Source organism: Sinocyclocheilus anshuiensis, unplaced genomic scaffold (assembly GCF_001515605.1).
Source record: "Sinocyclocheilus anshuiensis isolate Anshui unplaced genomic scaffold, SAMN03320099.WGS_v1.1 scaffold225, whole genome shotgun sequence".
Classification (NCBI taxonomy): Eukaryota; Metazoa; Chordata; class Actinopteri; order Cypriniformes; family Cyprinidae; genus Sinocyclocheilus; species Sinocyclocheilus anshuiensis.
In genome coordinates, this window is record NW_015539845.1 from 210,966 (window position 1) to 223,426 (window position 12,461).

At 40.5% G+C, this 12,461-nt stretch overlaps 2 protein-coding genes across 8 annotated transcripts in view; one reads left to right on the forward strand and one right to left on the reverse strand.

Annotated features, from left to right (window-relative positions):
- The window catches only part of LOC107684541 (3-hydroxyisobutyrate dehydrogenase, mitochondrial-like), a 9,706-nt gene extending 8,406 nt beyond the window's left edge, over positions 1-1,300 (reverse strand). Inside the window, exons 1-2 of the mRNA XM_016480818.1 lie at positions 1,174-1,300; positions 411-571 (exon numbers count right to left, since the gene is read on the reverse strand). Coding sequence (XP_016336304.1) covers positions 411-571; positions 1,174-1,243 — 231 coding nt within the window. The 5' untranslated portion in view covers positions 1,244-1,300. The remainder of the gene's footprint in view (positions 1-410; positions 572-1,173) is intronic.
- A 701-nt stretch (positions 1,301-2,001) lies between these two features.
- LOC107684534 (tax1-binding protein 1 homolog B) overlaps positions 2,002-12,461 on the forward strand; it is a 38,466-nt gene continuing 28,006 nt past the window's right edge. For 5 of the 7 annotated variants that reach the window (XM_016480807.1, XM_016480808.1, XM_016480809.1 and 2 more), the window contains exons 1-2: positions 2,003-2,136; positions 10,610-10,806. In XM_016480807.1, the coding sequence (XP_016336293.1) occupies positions 10,630-10,806 (177 nt within the window). In that variant the 5' untranslated portion in view covers positions 2,003-2,136; positions 10,610-10,629. Of the gene's footprint in view, positions 2,137-10,609; positions 10,807-12,461 lie in introns of all 7 variants that reach the window. The other 2 variants (XM_016480813.1, XM_016480811.1) reach the window with 1 other exon arrangement.

Consider the following 12,461-nt stretch of genomic DNA (forward strand, 5'->3'; position numbering starts at 1 on the left):
AATAAAAGGTTTCTATATACTGAGACTAAAACAACATAATAAATAATAATAAAGATAATAGAATCATGCAAAGGTTTTTACTGCTTATTGTTTTATAATTGCATATGCAACAATATGTCCTTCTCTGTACATCTGAGAACACAGCAAGAACAGTCCAATGCAAGGCAAGCAATGTGAAAAAAAAAAACTAATTCAAACAAAGTCTATACCAGGGCTGCCAAAACTCGGTCCTGGAGGGCCGGTGTCCTGCAGAGGTTAGCTCCAACTTGCCTCAACCCAGGACCGAGTTTGGGCAGCCCTGGTCTATACTGTGAAAATAAAACTAAAATGAAATCAATCATACAAAGCATGTACATCATGTTGTTTGATGCAAGTCAGATGTGACCAAGTTTTATGTCCATTGTCCTGACCTGAGCTCCTAGCTCCCGCAGCTCTTTACAGGACTCTGGAAATACATCTGAGGCTATCACTGGATATCCATGTTTCATGAGGTTCTTTGCCATTGGGTTTCCCATGTTCCCCAGGCCAATGAAGCCCACTTGGGTTTTAGAGGCCATGGACCTGATAGAGACTAAAAAGAGACATGAATGATCTAATTAGTGTCAAATTTTGGATTTCACATTGGATATTTCAGCATGTAACCTATGACTGTTGCAGATTAAAATAATGAAAGCACGAGGTGTCTGAGAATAGATCCTGTTAAGTCTGTGCATGTTGACCTAGAGGCAGATATGTGCAAAAACACTAGTTATTAGATTAATATAAATATTAATACATAAAAATAACACCATTAAAAACGGATCAAATTCTTGTTTGCTTTTTAAGTCTGAATAATGCTTTATCCTTTTACGATTGCAATCTGGTTAGATGATCTTGATTTATCATGACATATTACATCTCACTCATAGATATATAGGAAAAGACTTTGCAGTTGCAACAAATTTAACAACTGTCCATCATTTATTTAAATGTCGGCGGAGACTGATCACAATAAGTATAATTGTCTTCTTGTGTTTCAGTGACTTACAGTGCGACTTTAGCCTAACAGCTATTACCGAGAGCTGCCAGTGCATTGCATTATATCAGATGGTTGCTGTACGAAAAATATGCGTGGAAATGCACAGTAGTAGACAAAAACATGACAGTTTTACGATAACGGTGCGAAGACATTACCCTGCGCAGCGTTGACATGGTTATGACACTTTTCAGCTAGACACCGCGAGCCCCTTAATATAGCGGCCATGCTGCCTCGCTCTTGACCTTCGACTTACAGTGACGCCATTAGATAATCGATGATTGACACATGCGCCTCCATACGTTTATTCATCTCGGAACTCTTCCTCCAATGACATTCGAGGAAAGGCGGGACGTCCTTAAAATCTCATAATAGATCAATGGAAAAACAAAAACAACTTGTAACTGCCCTTATTTAGTCTGTTGTTTAATTAATCTCAACAAACTATTAATTGTCTTTAATAAAAGGATTTCATCGTGTTTATGTCTTATAAATGTATATGCAAACATTTGTCTCATTTCACTACTCAACCTTAGAACATTTAACTCTTAGGGAACTTAATTTAAGTATAAAACTACGCGAAATTGGTACTAATGGTTAATTCAACAATATAAACATGTAGCAATATAAATATGTAGAGTTTGAGTGCATCATATGCTAATCATGTAAACCAATCTTTATTAGCATTATCATTATATAATGTCACATTTCTATTACAGTGTGCCATAATTTTATTAGTGGATTTTCAGGCAAATTACTCTCAGGGAAGCACACGCAACTAATTGTGTTATCTTCATTTACACAAACACAAATCGTTTGAATAAAAACGTGAATCCAAGTGACAAAATACTAACCTTAAAACAAGTATAATTTTCTGTATAATAATATCATACGTTAGTCTCAACTTGGTGAGTGTAAATTACGAGAAGATGAAAGCTCGAGTGAGTTGTTGCGGAAATGATGTGTGCTGTGCTGTGCGGTGTGTTGTTGTTATTGTGTTGTTCCGGGAAACCACGGACACGGACACTGACACGGACAGGGGGATGTACTTGTGCCGAGACTAGAAAGTGCGTCAAGAACAGCGCTGGGTTTTTTTTGTGATACTTCAGCATGAAAATTAGGTATTGTGCCGTCTTTTTATTCACTTTTATTGTGTGTGTATATGCGTATAAGTCTTTCGTATCTACTATGATTTTATGTTATTGACTTTTAATATAATTTTGAGCTCTGTTGTGGTGAAAGACAGATTGGTCGGGAGCATGATAAGGATTATTCCTTAACTATCGGCCTCACACTTTGACTTGACTTAGGATATTAACTGATGCATTTTTATAGAGAAATAAAGACTAGATAAGATGTGGATTTGGGATGATTAAACACTTATTGAATGGCAAAAGCTAATAAGCTGTAATTGATTTGACATTATGGTTTGTTATTGTTTAGCCAGACGGCTAAGACGAGCTAAACCCTGCTAGCAAGCTACATCGCTACAACTAGCTTAGCTAATATAGGAAATTTGATGTATATTGACTATATTTGGTATAACCATATAAAACATATATACTATGCGGTATGAAATATAATTGTTTTAACTTTTCCTCGTTAAAACATGACAAACACTCGAAGTTGTAATAAGTGTGAGTGCTAGTAACTTCGGCCTATTAGCAAAATATTTATGTCTAGAAAATAAAGATGAAGGAAAAAAAATATATATATTTGACAGTGATTTATACATATAACTAATTATTTTGCGGCTAAATTATCTAGTCACATTTCTGTTTGTGTTGTGCTATTTTTAGAGAGACGACCTTTGGTCAGGTAAAATTGTGTCACGGAAGTTATAACTAGATAGCCGCAATAAATGTAGTTTTGTTGTTACAGGGTTAAATGATTGTGTAAACATGAAAACGAAGCATTTTACAGTTCAAGTCAGTAAGACACGTCATGTGTGACGTCACTACTCGGACTTGGATAAAGGTCATCATATTTTTGATTTGAGATAGAGGGGGAGTTATTCTGTTTTATGGGTGGTTGTCGCAAGTTTTCACTCATTCGCATGCTGAAATGTGCCGTGTTAAAAACCTTTTCTTTTTTTTGGACTGCTCAGCTGTTTCTGAAAGCGTGACGGAGTCTCTGTAGTGTCAGGAATTTCCTGCTCTGCCGCTGTACTCACAGCGCTCTTATCATACACAAGATTACGTTGTTTCTTTAAGTTAAAAAAGGAAAAAAATTAGCATTGTGAATTACTTTGTGACATTTTAGACAAGTATGAGAAAATAAAAAGAAGGTTATGTACAGCATGTGTTCCTCAAATCATTTGCAATGCTTATTTTCCCCATGCACGACAAACGCTCCGGTTATTTACATAACCTCGGTTCCCTTAGTAAGGGAAGGAGCGTTGCATTAACACCAAGCGGCAACCTCTCTGAAGCCAACACGGAAGTGACTAAAACTGCAATTCATCGACTGGCCGCTAGAGGCTGGCTCCAAAAGGGAGTCAGTCCCAAAGACTCCATAGGTGGGTGTGGTTTCAGCAACCAGCTCCCGCCTCTTTGCTATTTTTGATTATCCGGGAGTGACGCGCTGCCAAGATGGCCACGGCCGGCTCCGCCCACTTTGAGCTTCAAAACCGCTCTTCAGAACACGCTATGGGGAAGCTGTTTACTCTTATACTGAAGCCTGAGTTGATCATGTTAGTGTAGCTGCAATAACCAATGATGCTTCAACCCGCCAAAAGGGGTGGAGCCAACTGCTATATAAGTCAGCACTGAGTGCCATCTTTCGACTGAAGCGACAGTTGTCGACTCGCGTGTAGCCTTATAGCACGGCATCCTACGCAATGCTCGTTCCCTTATCTCAGGGAACCAAGGTTACGTAAGTAACCGGAGTATTGCCTTTCAAACGGTCTCTCCCGTTGCTTTAACATGCTATGGGAAATGCATCCAATCGTGCCGTGTTATAATCAAGTGCAGAACGAAGCCGCTCTTTGAGCCCAGCCCCGGAGCGCCCATACTGAGGGCTCCTGTAAGCATGAGCAAATAATGAGACCCAAGCCGCTAGGCTGAGGACTACATAACACGACCTTTCCCACTTACAAAGAGGGTTAGGTAGATAAAGCAGACAAAATCCGTGCCGGCAGGGATGTCCAAGTTATAAAATCTGGTGAAGGTAGACAGCGACAACCAGCCGGTGGCCGCACAGATATCACCAATAGAAATTCCGCTGGACCAAGCCCAGGAGAAGGCCATCCTTTGAGGCATCTGTCGTAACCACCTTCCTTCTGGAGGTCAGTCCCAATGGGATGCCTGATTGAAACAGGCAAGGAGTTTTCCAAGGGGCCACATCTCTGATGCAGTGGTGGGTTACCCTGAGATGAAAACGTCCCAGGGGCCAAGCGTGGGATGGGACGTGGGCTTTTAGCCAATACTGGAGGGGCCGCATGCGAAGCAGACCCAGAGGAATCCCAGAGGAAGTGGCTGACATGAGGCCGAGCATCCTCTGGAAAGCTCTGAGGGGAAGGGAAGTCCCCAGTTTGAATGACACCACTAGCCGCTGAACTATCAGGTAGCGTTCTGGCATGACAGTCCAGTCCAGAGATGGCGGGACTGTATATTGATAGGCCACTCCCTCGAACGTGAATCTCAAGAACGGTCGGTGATGAGTGGCTATCTGGATGTGAAAGTAAGCATCTTTCAGATCCACCAATATAAACCAGTCCCTGGGGCATACTTGCGCGAGGATCTGTTTCAAAGTCAGAATCTTGAACGGCTATCTTAAGAGTGAGCGATTCATACCTGAGATCAAGAATTAGCCTGAGTCCTCCATCTTTTTTGGGAATGAGGAAGTAGCGGCTGTAAAAGCCGACTCTCTGTTTGCTAGAGGAACCGTTTCTACGGCTTCCTTTGCAAGCAGTGTTTGCACTTCAGACCGGAGAACATGAGCATCATTGTCCCATACCAAAGCAAACTGAAGTGAGTAACCTCGTTCTATGATGTTTAGAACCCAACTTGACACATCCAGGATAGCTTTCCAAGCCTGAAGCCGGATGGCAAGTGGTCTGAGTTTTTCGAGTGGCAGTTCGGCACACGGGGACGGAAAACTGACATTCGTTGTAATGAGGAGAGGAGAAATGCTCTTTTGAGTATGTGGGTCCGCTATCACAGGAGTAGTTTGTTTGGGCACACACTGAATGGAGAGAACAAGCCCAACTTGAATGAAGATTCCAGACTTAGGCTGGGGCTGAGGCGGTGGAGGCTTGGGAGGCTGCTGAGCGGATGGAGCCTTCTGGTGACTTGAAACAGCCACAGCACTGCTTCGGCAGGAAGTGACGCGTTGCCTGTGATGACTTCTGTGCTGCTGTAAACTGCTCGGCAAACCCATCCACGGCAGGGCCAAACAGTCCTTTGGGAATGACTGGAGAGTCTAGGAAGGCTACCTTGTCAGCGTCCCTGATCTCAGTTAGCTTTAGCAAAAGATGGTGCATCAGCTCCACCACGTTGGCCATGGCCTCGCTGATCGCCTGTGCAGTGGCCTAAGTAGCGCGCAGAGCCAAGTCAGTTGCTGTGCGTAGCTCTCTGAAGGCATCAGAACTCTGGCCGGACTCATCCATGGTGCAGAGAAGCTTGGCCTGGAACACTTGGAGCACTGCCATCATGAGAAGCACTGAGCCAGCCGATGAATAAGCCCTTTTTGCTAGGGCTGAGGTAGTCTTGCAGGGCTTAAATGGATGCGCTGCATTGGCTTTTAACCCTAGGGGCGATGGAGGGCACAGATGTGCAGCGACCGCCTCTCTTCTAGAGGGGGGAGCTTGCTGTAACCTCGTTCTTCAGCACCGGTTTGCTAGGGCTGAGGTAGTCTTGCAGGGCTTAAATGGATGCGCTGCATTGGCTTTTAACCCTAGGGGCGATAGAGGGCACAGATGTGCAGCGACCGCCTCTCTTCTAGAGGGGGGAGCTTGCTGTAACCTCGTTCTTCAGCACCGTCAACAATGGGGGCGTGCCACATCCTGGTGAGTTCCTCGTGAACTGCCTGAAGGAACAGGGCGGGCTGCTGATGGGAGGATTGTTGACGGCGCCTTTTCAGGAACCGCTCGTCAAGGAAGCCTTGGGCGGGTTCTTCCGGGGTCGACCAAGCCAGGTCGAGATCGTCCACAGCCTTGGTTAGAACGCGGATCAACGGTCGGAGGAAGGGTGTCAGGGTCTTCACCACAACACGCCCACTCTGAAGCCGTCAACGACATAAACTCTTCCACGATAGCTTCCTCCTTAGATCCGCCGAAAGAAATCAAGCCACAAGCTGACGAGGGGTGCTGATCCTCACGTATGAAGAACACAGTTGAATCAAGGCGATAAGGGGAGAATGATGCACGCAGGGTCTGAGCCGGTGTGATTTCACTCAAGCCCCGTGTTTGAGCCACCCTACTCTGCTGTTTCTTCCTCCTAGGGAAGGGGGAAATGGGAGAGCAGGCTGGAGAGGGCCTCCTCTGTGGAAGAAGGCAATCCGTGAGCAGAGAAGGGGGAGAGTCATGTTCTCGCAGTGAGAACATTCCTCCTCGGTGAGCGCAGCCTCTGCGTGGAAGCTGGCCAGACAGGCGACATACTCACCGTGCCTAACTGCATCCCTGCACGAACCACACTTGCAGCATGACATTTGCAACAACGTTGCAGTGGATATTTGCTCAGAAAGTATGCTCTTTTAAAAAGCCGGATGACCGCAGGGGAAGGCGTCGAGCTTCTTCCGCTGCCGGTGGCTTCTTCTCACAGCGAAGAGATGATCTTCATTGCTGAAGGAGAAAATTCTGACGAAATGGCACTCAGAGCCGACTTATATAGCAGTCGGCTCCACCCCTTTTGATGGGTTGAAGCGCCATTGGTTTGTGCAGCTACACGAACCTGATCAAATCAGGCTTTATTCAGGCATTAATGATTTATTCATTAATGTGTAATATGTTATATTTTTTAACCAAATTATGAGCTCTAAAAGATTTTCAGAGTTTTTACAACTCTTTTGCTTTAGACCATTTACAAATGTTAAATCATAAAATAAAATGTCAAGGTTACCACTGCATATTTCTGATAAAAAAATGCAGTGATTAATATATAGTTTATTTATAGTTATTTTAAAATCTTCAATGTGCTGTCATTATAAAATAACGTTATTATTATTTATTTAATTCTAACAAATAAGTTCTTGTTAAAAACTAACCAAAATTAAAAATAATTATATATCGGTATCGGCCAAAATGAATTGAAAATGATCGGCATATCGGATATCGGCAAAAATCCAATATCGTGCATCCCTAATGGATACGCATTCTGGCTTCCCAATACATAACAACAACAACGACGATAAAAAAAACATGGACAAACCTGTCACACTTTGTTCAATGCGAGTGCCGTATGCTGGAATATGACCAGTCATTGATGCCGTCATTACCCGGGTGTAGATAGCGCACGCACGCACGCATGTGAGACCTGAACAGCACTCTCATTTAAGCCTTGCCAGTTTAAATATTAAAGAGCCAGAAGACGCGAATGAGAACTTGCGCGCGCCGTGAGAAGATTTGTGTGAGCGCTCATCCGAAGCGCCAAACCCGCGTCTCAGAACGCACACAAATATTGAGTTCGTTTTCAAGTCGTGCTTGAAAGGACAAATTCACACAAAAATTATGTCAAAATGCCTGTCTTGGTGAGTATCCTAGCAGACATAGTCGGTTGAACGTAAAGTATCAGTGTACTGGATCCGTGCATTGTATTAAAGGGGTCATATGATGCGATTTAAATTTTTCCTTTCTCTTTGGAGTGTTGCAAGCTCTTGGTGCATAAAACATCATTTGACCCCTTTAAAGTGACAGCACTTTCTTAATGTTAATCAAACAACAAAACACAAGGAAATTACTCACTGCTCTTGATTGAATAGCTTTTGTAACTTTAATAAGGATTAATCTTTAATTTATACAGTCAAAAAACTAATGTTAGACCTACCTAAAAAACCTGAAAAGCACAGTTTTTTTTATTTGTATCTTTGCTCTATTGTATTTATTTGTTCTGTTGCTTGTAATTAGATTATTTGTTCTTATTTTCTTTATTTTTATTTGACAATATAGGCCTAGTCCTTTTTTTCTCTAAACACAGCACATACGAACCGTACTGGAACCGTGACTCTGAAACCATGATACAAACCGAACCGTGAGTAGTGAGTAACTTTCCACCTCTACTTTAAAGAGTCTTTATTAAAAAACATGGATGACTTTAAGGGAGTTGAGAGTTGAGAGGCGAATTTGGAGTCAATCAGATGTTTAAACCAAAATTTGATTAGTCGCTTAGTCGCAGAAATTTTTTTTTTAAATCCACAGGCGAAGACACGCAGTCCGTGACGGACAGATCATTAACGGCTGGTCTATGGTAATACAGTACATTGTGCAGGACATCCAAACACTCGACTATCATTCATCAACCTCTCAAATATGTCTTATCATCCTTATCATCTAAGTATTAGCAACTTTACATAGCCTCTCAATCTAATGTTAACCTAGAGAAATGTCCGCTATGTCCGCTATCGAGTGTGGAAGCTAGTAGCGCGCTCACTGCAGGACAGATGGAGGCGCCGGTTTGTCACTTGCTCTTAAAATAGTCTGTAATTTTTGGTCATACAGATAAGAGTAATACATCTTTCAAATCTGTAAAGACTCTACGTTTATTTGTGTGCATTTACAATACCGTGCTTTTGTAAAATAATGAAAGCAAACATGATGCGCTTTCTGCTGTCTCGGTCTGTGAACTTGAACGTGAAACTCTGTGTATATCTTTGCCTTACAGACATTAAAAATATATCTATAGAGAGTGAAATGTCTACTCTGCTTGAGCGCTTATCAGGCTATGTACAGTATGCAATTAAAGGCTCATTATAATGATTTAAATGGTTTATTAATAAACCTGCGATTAGTCGACTAATGCTTCAAATGAACAACTACTAGTCGACCAGAAAAATCCTTAGTCCAGGGCAGCCCTAGTAATCTGTATGAATCCAACGCGGTGTCCAGTTTTCCCGTCTCAACTCATTATCTCTAATGAGATCACGCCCACGAGCCGATCGCGCTTTTCAGATTCTAAACATCCACGTGAGACACACGTGCATGTAAACGCCCACATCATCCGTAAACAAACGTAAAGGGTTCATCCCAGCTACTTTTTGTTTCTGGAAGAAGACGTGCTGACAGGAATAACCCAGAATTTACCTCAGAAGAAGAAGAACGCCACGTGATGCGTCGCGCAGCTAGATCCAGTGGAGGATATCACTCTGATGAGTAGCCTAAGATTACTTGCATCTGGTGTTATTGTGACTAACTTGTACACATTTTACTAGTTAGACTTTTCCCAAACTATAATTTCTGACTACATATATGAAATCAAGTGAAACCAAAGAAATCACTCACTGCTCTTGATTGAATAGCTTTTGTAACTTTAATAAGGATTAATCTTTAATTTATACAGTCAAATATGCAATGTTATTTTACATTTGATTACTTTATTCAATTTCTGTACCTAAAAACTGTTAGACCTATTTTATTTGTATCTTTGCTCAGTTGTATTTATTTGTTCTGTTGCTTGTAATTAGATTATTTGTTCTTATTTTCTTTATTTTTATTTGACAATATAGGCCTAGTCCTTTTTTTCTCTAAACACAGCACATACGAACCGTACTGGAACCGTGACTCTGAAACCATGATACAAACCGAACCGTGAGTAACTCGAACCGTTCCACCTCTACTTTAAAGAGTCTTTATTAAAAAACATGGATGACTTTAAGGGAGTTGAGAGATATGGGGCGAATTTGGAGTCAATCAGATGTTTAGTTCTTGATTAGAATAATCTCTTGCAACTTTAGAAATCACATCAAAACTTTAATTCATCAAAATTAATTAATAAATATGAATTGAACTAGTTCATAAATCAGTTGTAGTCTAATTTTCTTGGTATTGAAATGCAGTAGAAAAACAAAATGAACAAAAAAAGTTTTATAACCTTATTACATGAAAACATTTTTGATGCCTCTAGTCTAGAGACAAAAAATAATGCTCTGTAATTATAATCCATAAATATTGCCTGACTTGAGTCATGAGGGCTTGCCATTTATCTTTAGTCTTCCTATTAATGCCACTAAGCTACCTCAAACGGCTCTTTAATCTTCCTTGTATTGTGATGTGCATTTTTTTTATTTCTTAAGCAGTCATGTACTAATAGAAATAATGTACACTCAGCTTGTCATTAATGCAAAAAAGTAAAAAGTGGGATAATGTACAGTCAGTACAGGCCCAGTTGTGTTTGTCTAAATCATTTTGCAATAATAACTGACACATTATTTCTAGTGTGAAACTGTTAATTGTGCAGAAAATATCAGAAGATTTAACAACATGTAATTAGTATGAAAATAAACAAACTAAGGTGTTCTGTGTGTTCTGTAACAGGCAATGATTGTTTCATAATGTTACGTAAAGATATTCACCCTAGATTACTGTAGAAACCGACACAAAATATTTACAGGTGTCTCTTTCACTTCTGTTTCACTTCTCTTATGGGTCCTGTATTCCCACAGACACAGCTGCTGATAGACAGATGGCTTTATACCTGGAGGGGACAGCAGCAAGCAGCACCATGGAAACGTCCAATTTTGCCCATGTCATCTTCCAGAATGTGGGGAAAAGTTACCTCCCTCACGCAGCATTAGAGTGCCATTACACCCTCACGCAGTTCATTAAACCACATCCCAAGGACTGGGTCGGCATATTCAAGGTGACACTCGCTTTCATTTGGTCTTTGTTTTATACCTTCTCTTTTCTGCCATGTCTTGTTCAATCCTTGGATATGAAGTGTCTACCAAGAGAAGTATAGCTTGTAACTTCACTTGGCTTGGATTTTTCTGTTTCTCATCTCATCACCATTCCACCTTCAAACATGGCACTTACATTTAAGAATTTATATAAATACATGTGTAATTAACTATAGTCAATGTAACATGTTATTATATTAAAACAACTTCTAAGTAATGAGTTCCAGAAACTTTAAATACCTTTAGCATGAAGGTGGATTGTATCAGTATTTCTGTGTCCTGTTGCTCAATAGACCTTAATCAGGTTAGATGCCATATTGAATTTAACACGGTTCAAAACGAGGCTGTGAGGGATAGACTTACAGTCTTTACAGTATCACACACTGTATAAAAGTACTAGATCATGTAATTTTCACAACTTTCAGTTTCAAATCTGTTTCTGAGGTGTTTGTCAACAGAAAGACATTTCGTCAGCTAAACAGTTGGTATGTTGTTAAACAACTGCACAGCCTAATTTTCATTCTTGTTGAAATTCCTGTTGAAGGCGCTACCCAGACAAATGTTGCACCCTGACTATTCCCACATTTTCCATGCACAGCGCTGCGCCAAAAGTTGCGGTGGCCACTGAGGCTAAAGTCGAAAACATTTAGTCTAGTCTGTCATTTAAACAATCTAAATTTTCAGTCAATAATGACTTTAGTTTCAGATATCATATGTCAACACAATGTTAACCTATTGGACTTTCCGGCCCTCCTTGTTTTACGTCAGATCTGTACTTTTTTCACTTATTTCAGGACAATGCTCATGTCAGCCAAGTTGGTTTCCTACCATTTTTATAGGAATCATGTGTGATGTTACTGCAACCTTAATGTCTTGATTCCATTTCCCATCTTCAGTTTCCACAGTGTGGAAATTACAAGGCCGTGCTGTCATATTTGGCAGTGTAATGTTTGGGGAGTCGCCATTACTGTTACATAATGTTGGATTTACTGCTGGTCACTTAAATATAGGCATGGGCCGGTATGTGATTTTGATGGTATGATAAACTTAAGCAAAAATATCGCAGTTTCAAGGTATCACGGTATTGTTGTTACAGCTCTAAAATGTGTTATTTTTAAATGACTAGATAAAAAAAAAAAAAACTTTTTTCCACTGAACACAATATATTTTATTTTTGAGAAACATACAGAATATTTGGAACAGTAGTATTTGTTTATTTTTTCTTTGATTTGTTTCTGAAATGTGGGCTGTCCTGCAACTTTTGATGTGGATGGCTGATTTGCTGCTAGAGCAACTGCTGCCCTAAAAAGAAGAAAAATAAAGACTGACATCTTTATTTAACCTAAAACTGTAATGACAGTTATTTAATTTTAGTTATATAAGTCATATACATATCATTTATATCATTTAGTTATATAATTTCATATCCATAATTTGATTTAATAATAACCCAATTTGAAGCAAAAACAGAATGTTCTGACTAGCTTTGTGAAATTATACTACATGCCTGAACGAAACAAACAGTAGACGGGCTGAATGAGATGCAGATTCACTCTCTGACAGCAGGAGGCGCTGATACAGCATTTCCTTGGTTATCGCAGTAAACAAAGCAGAGCTG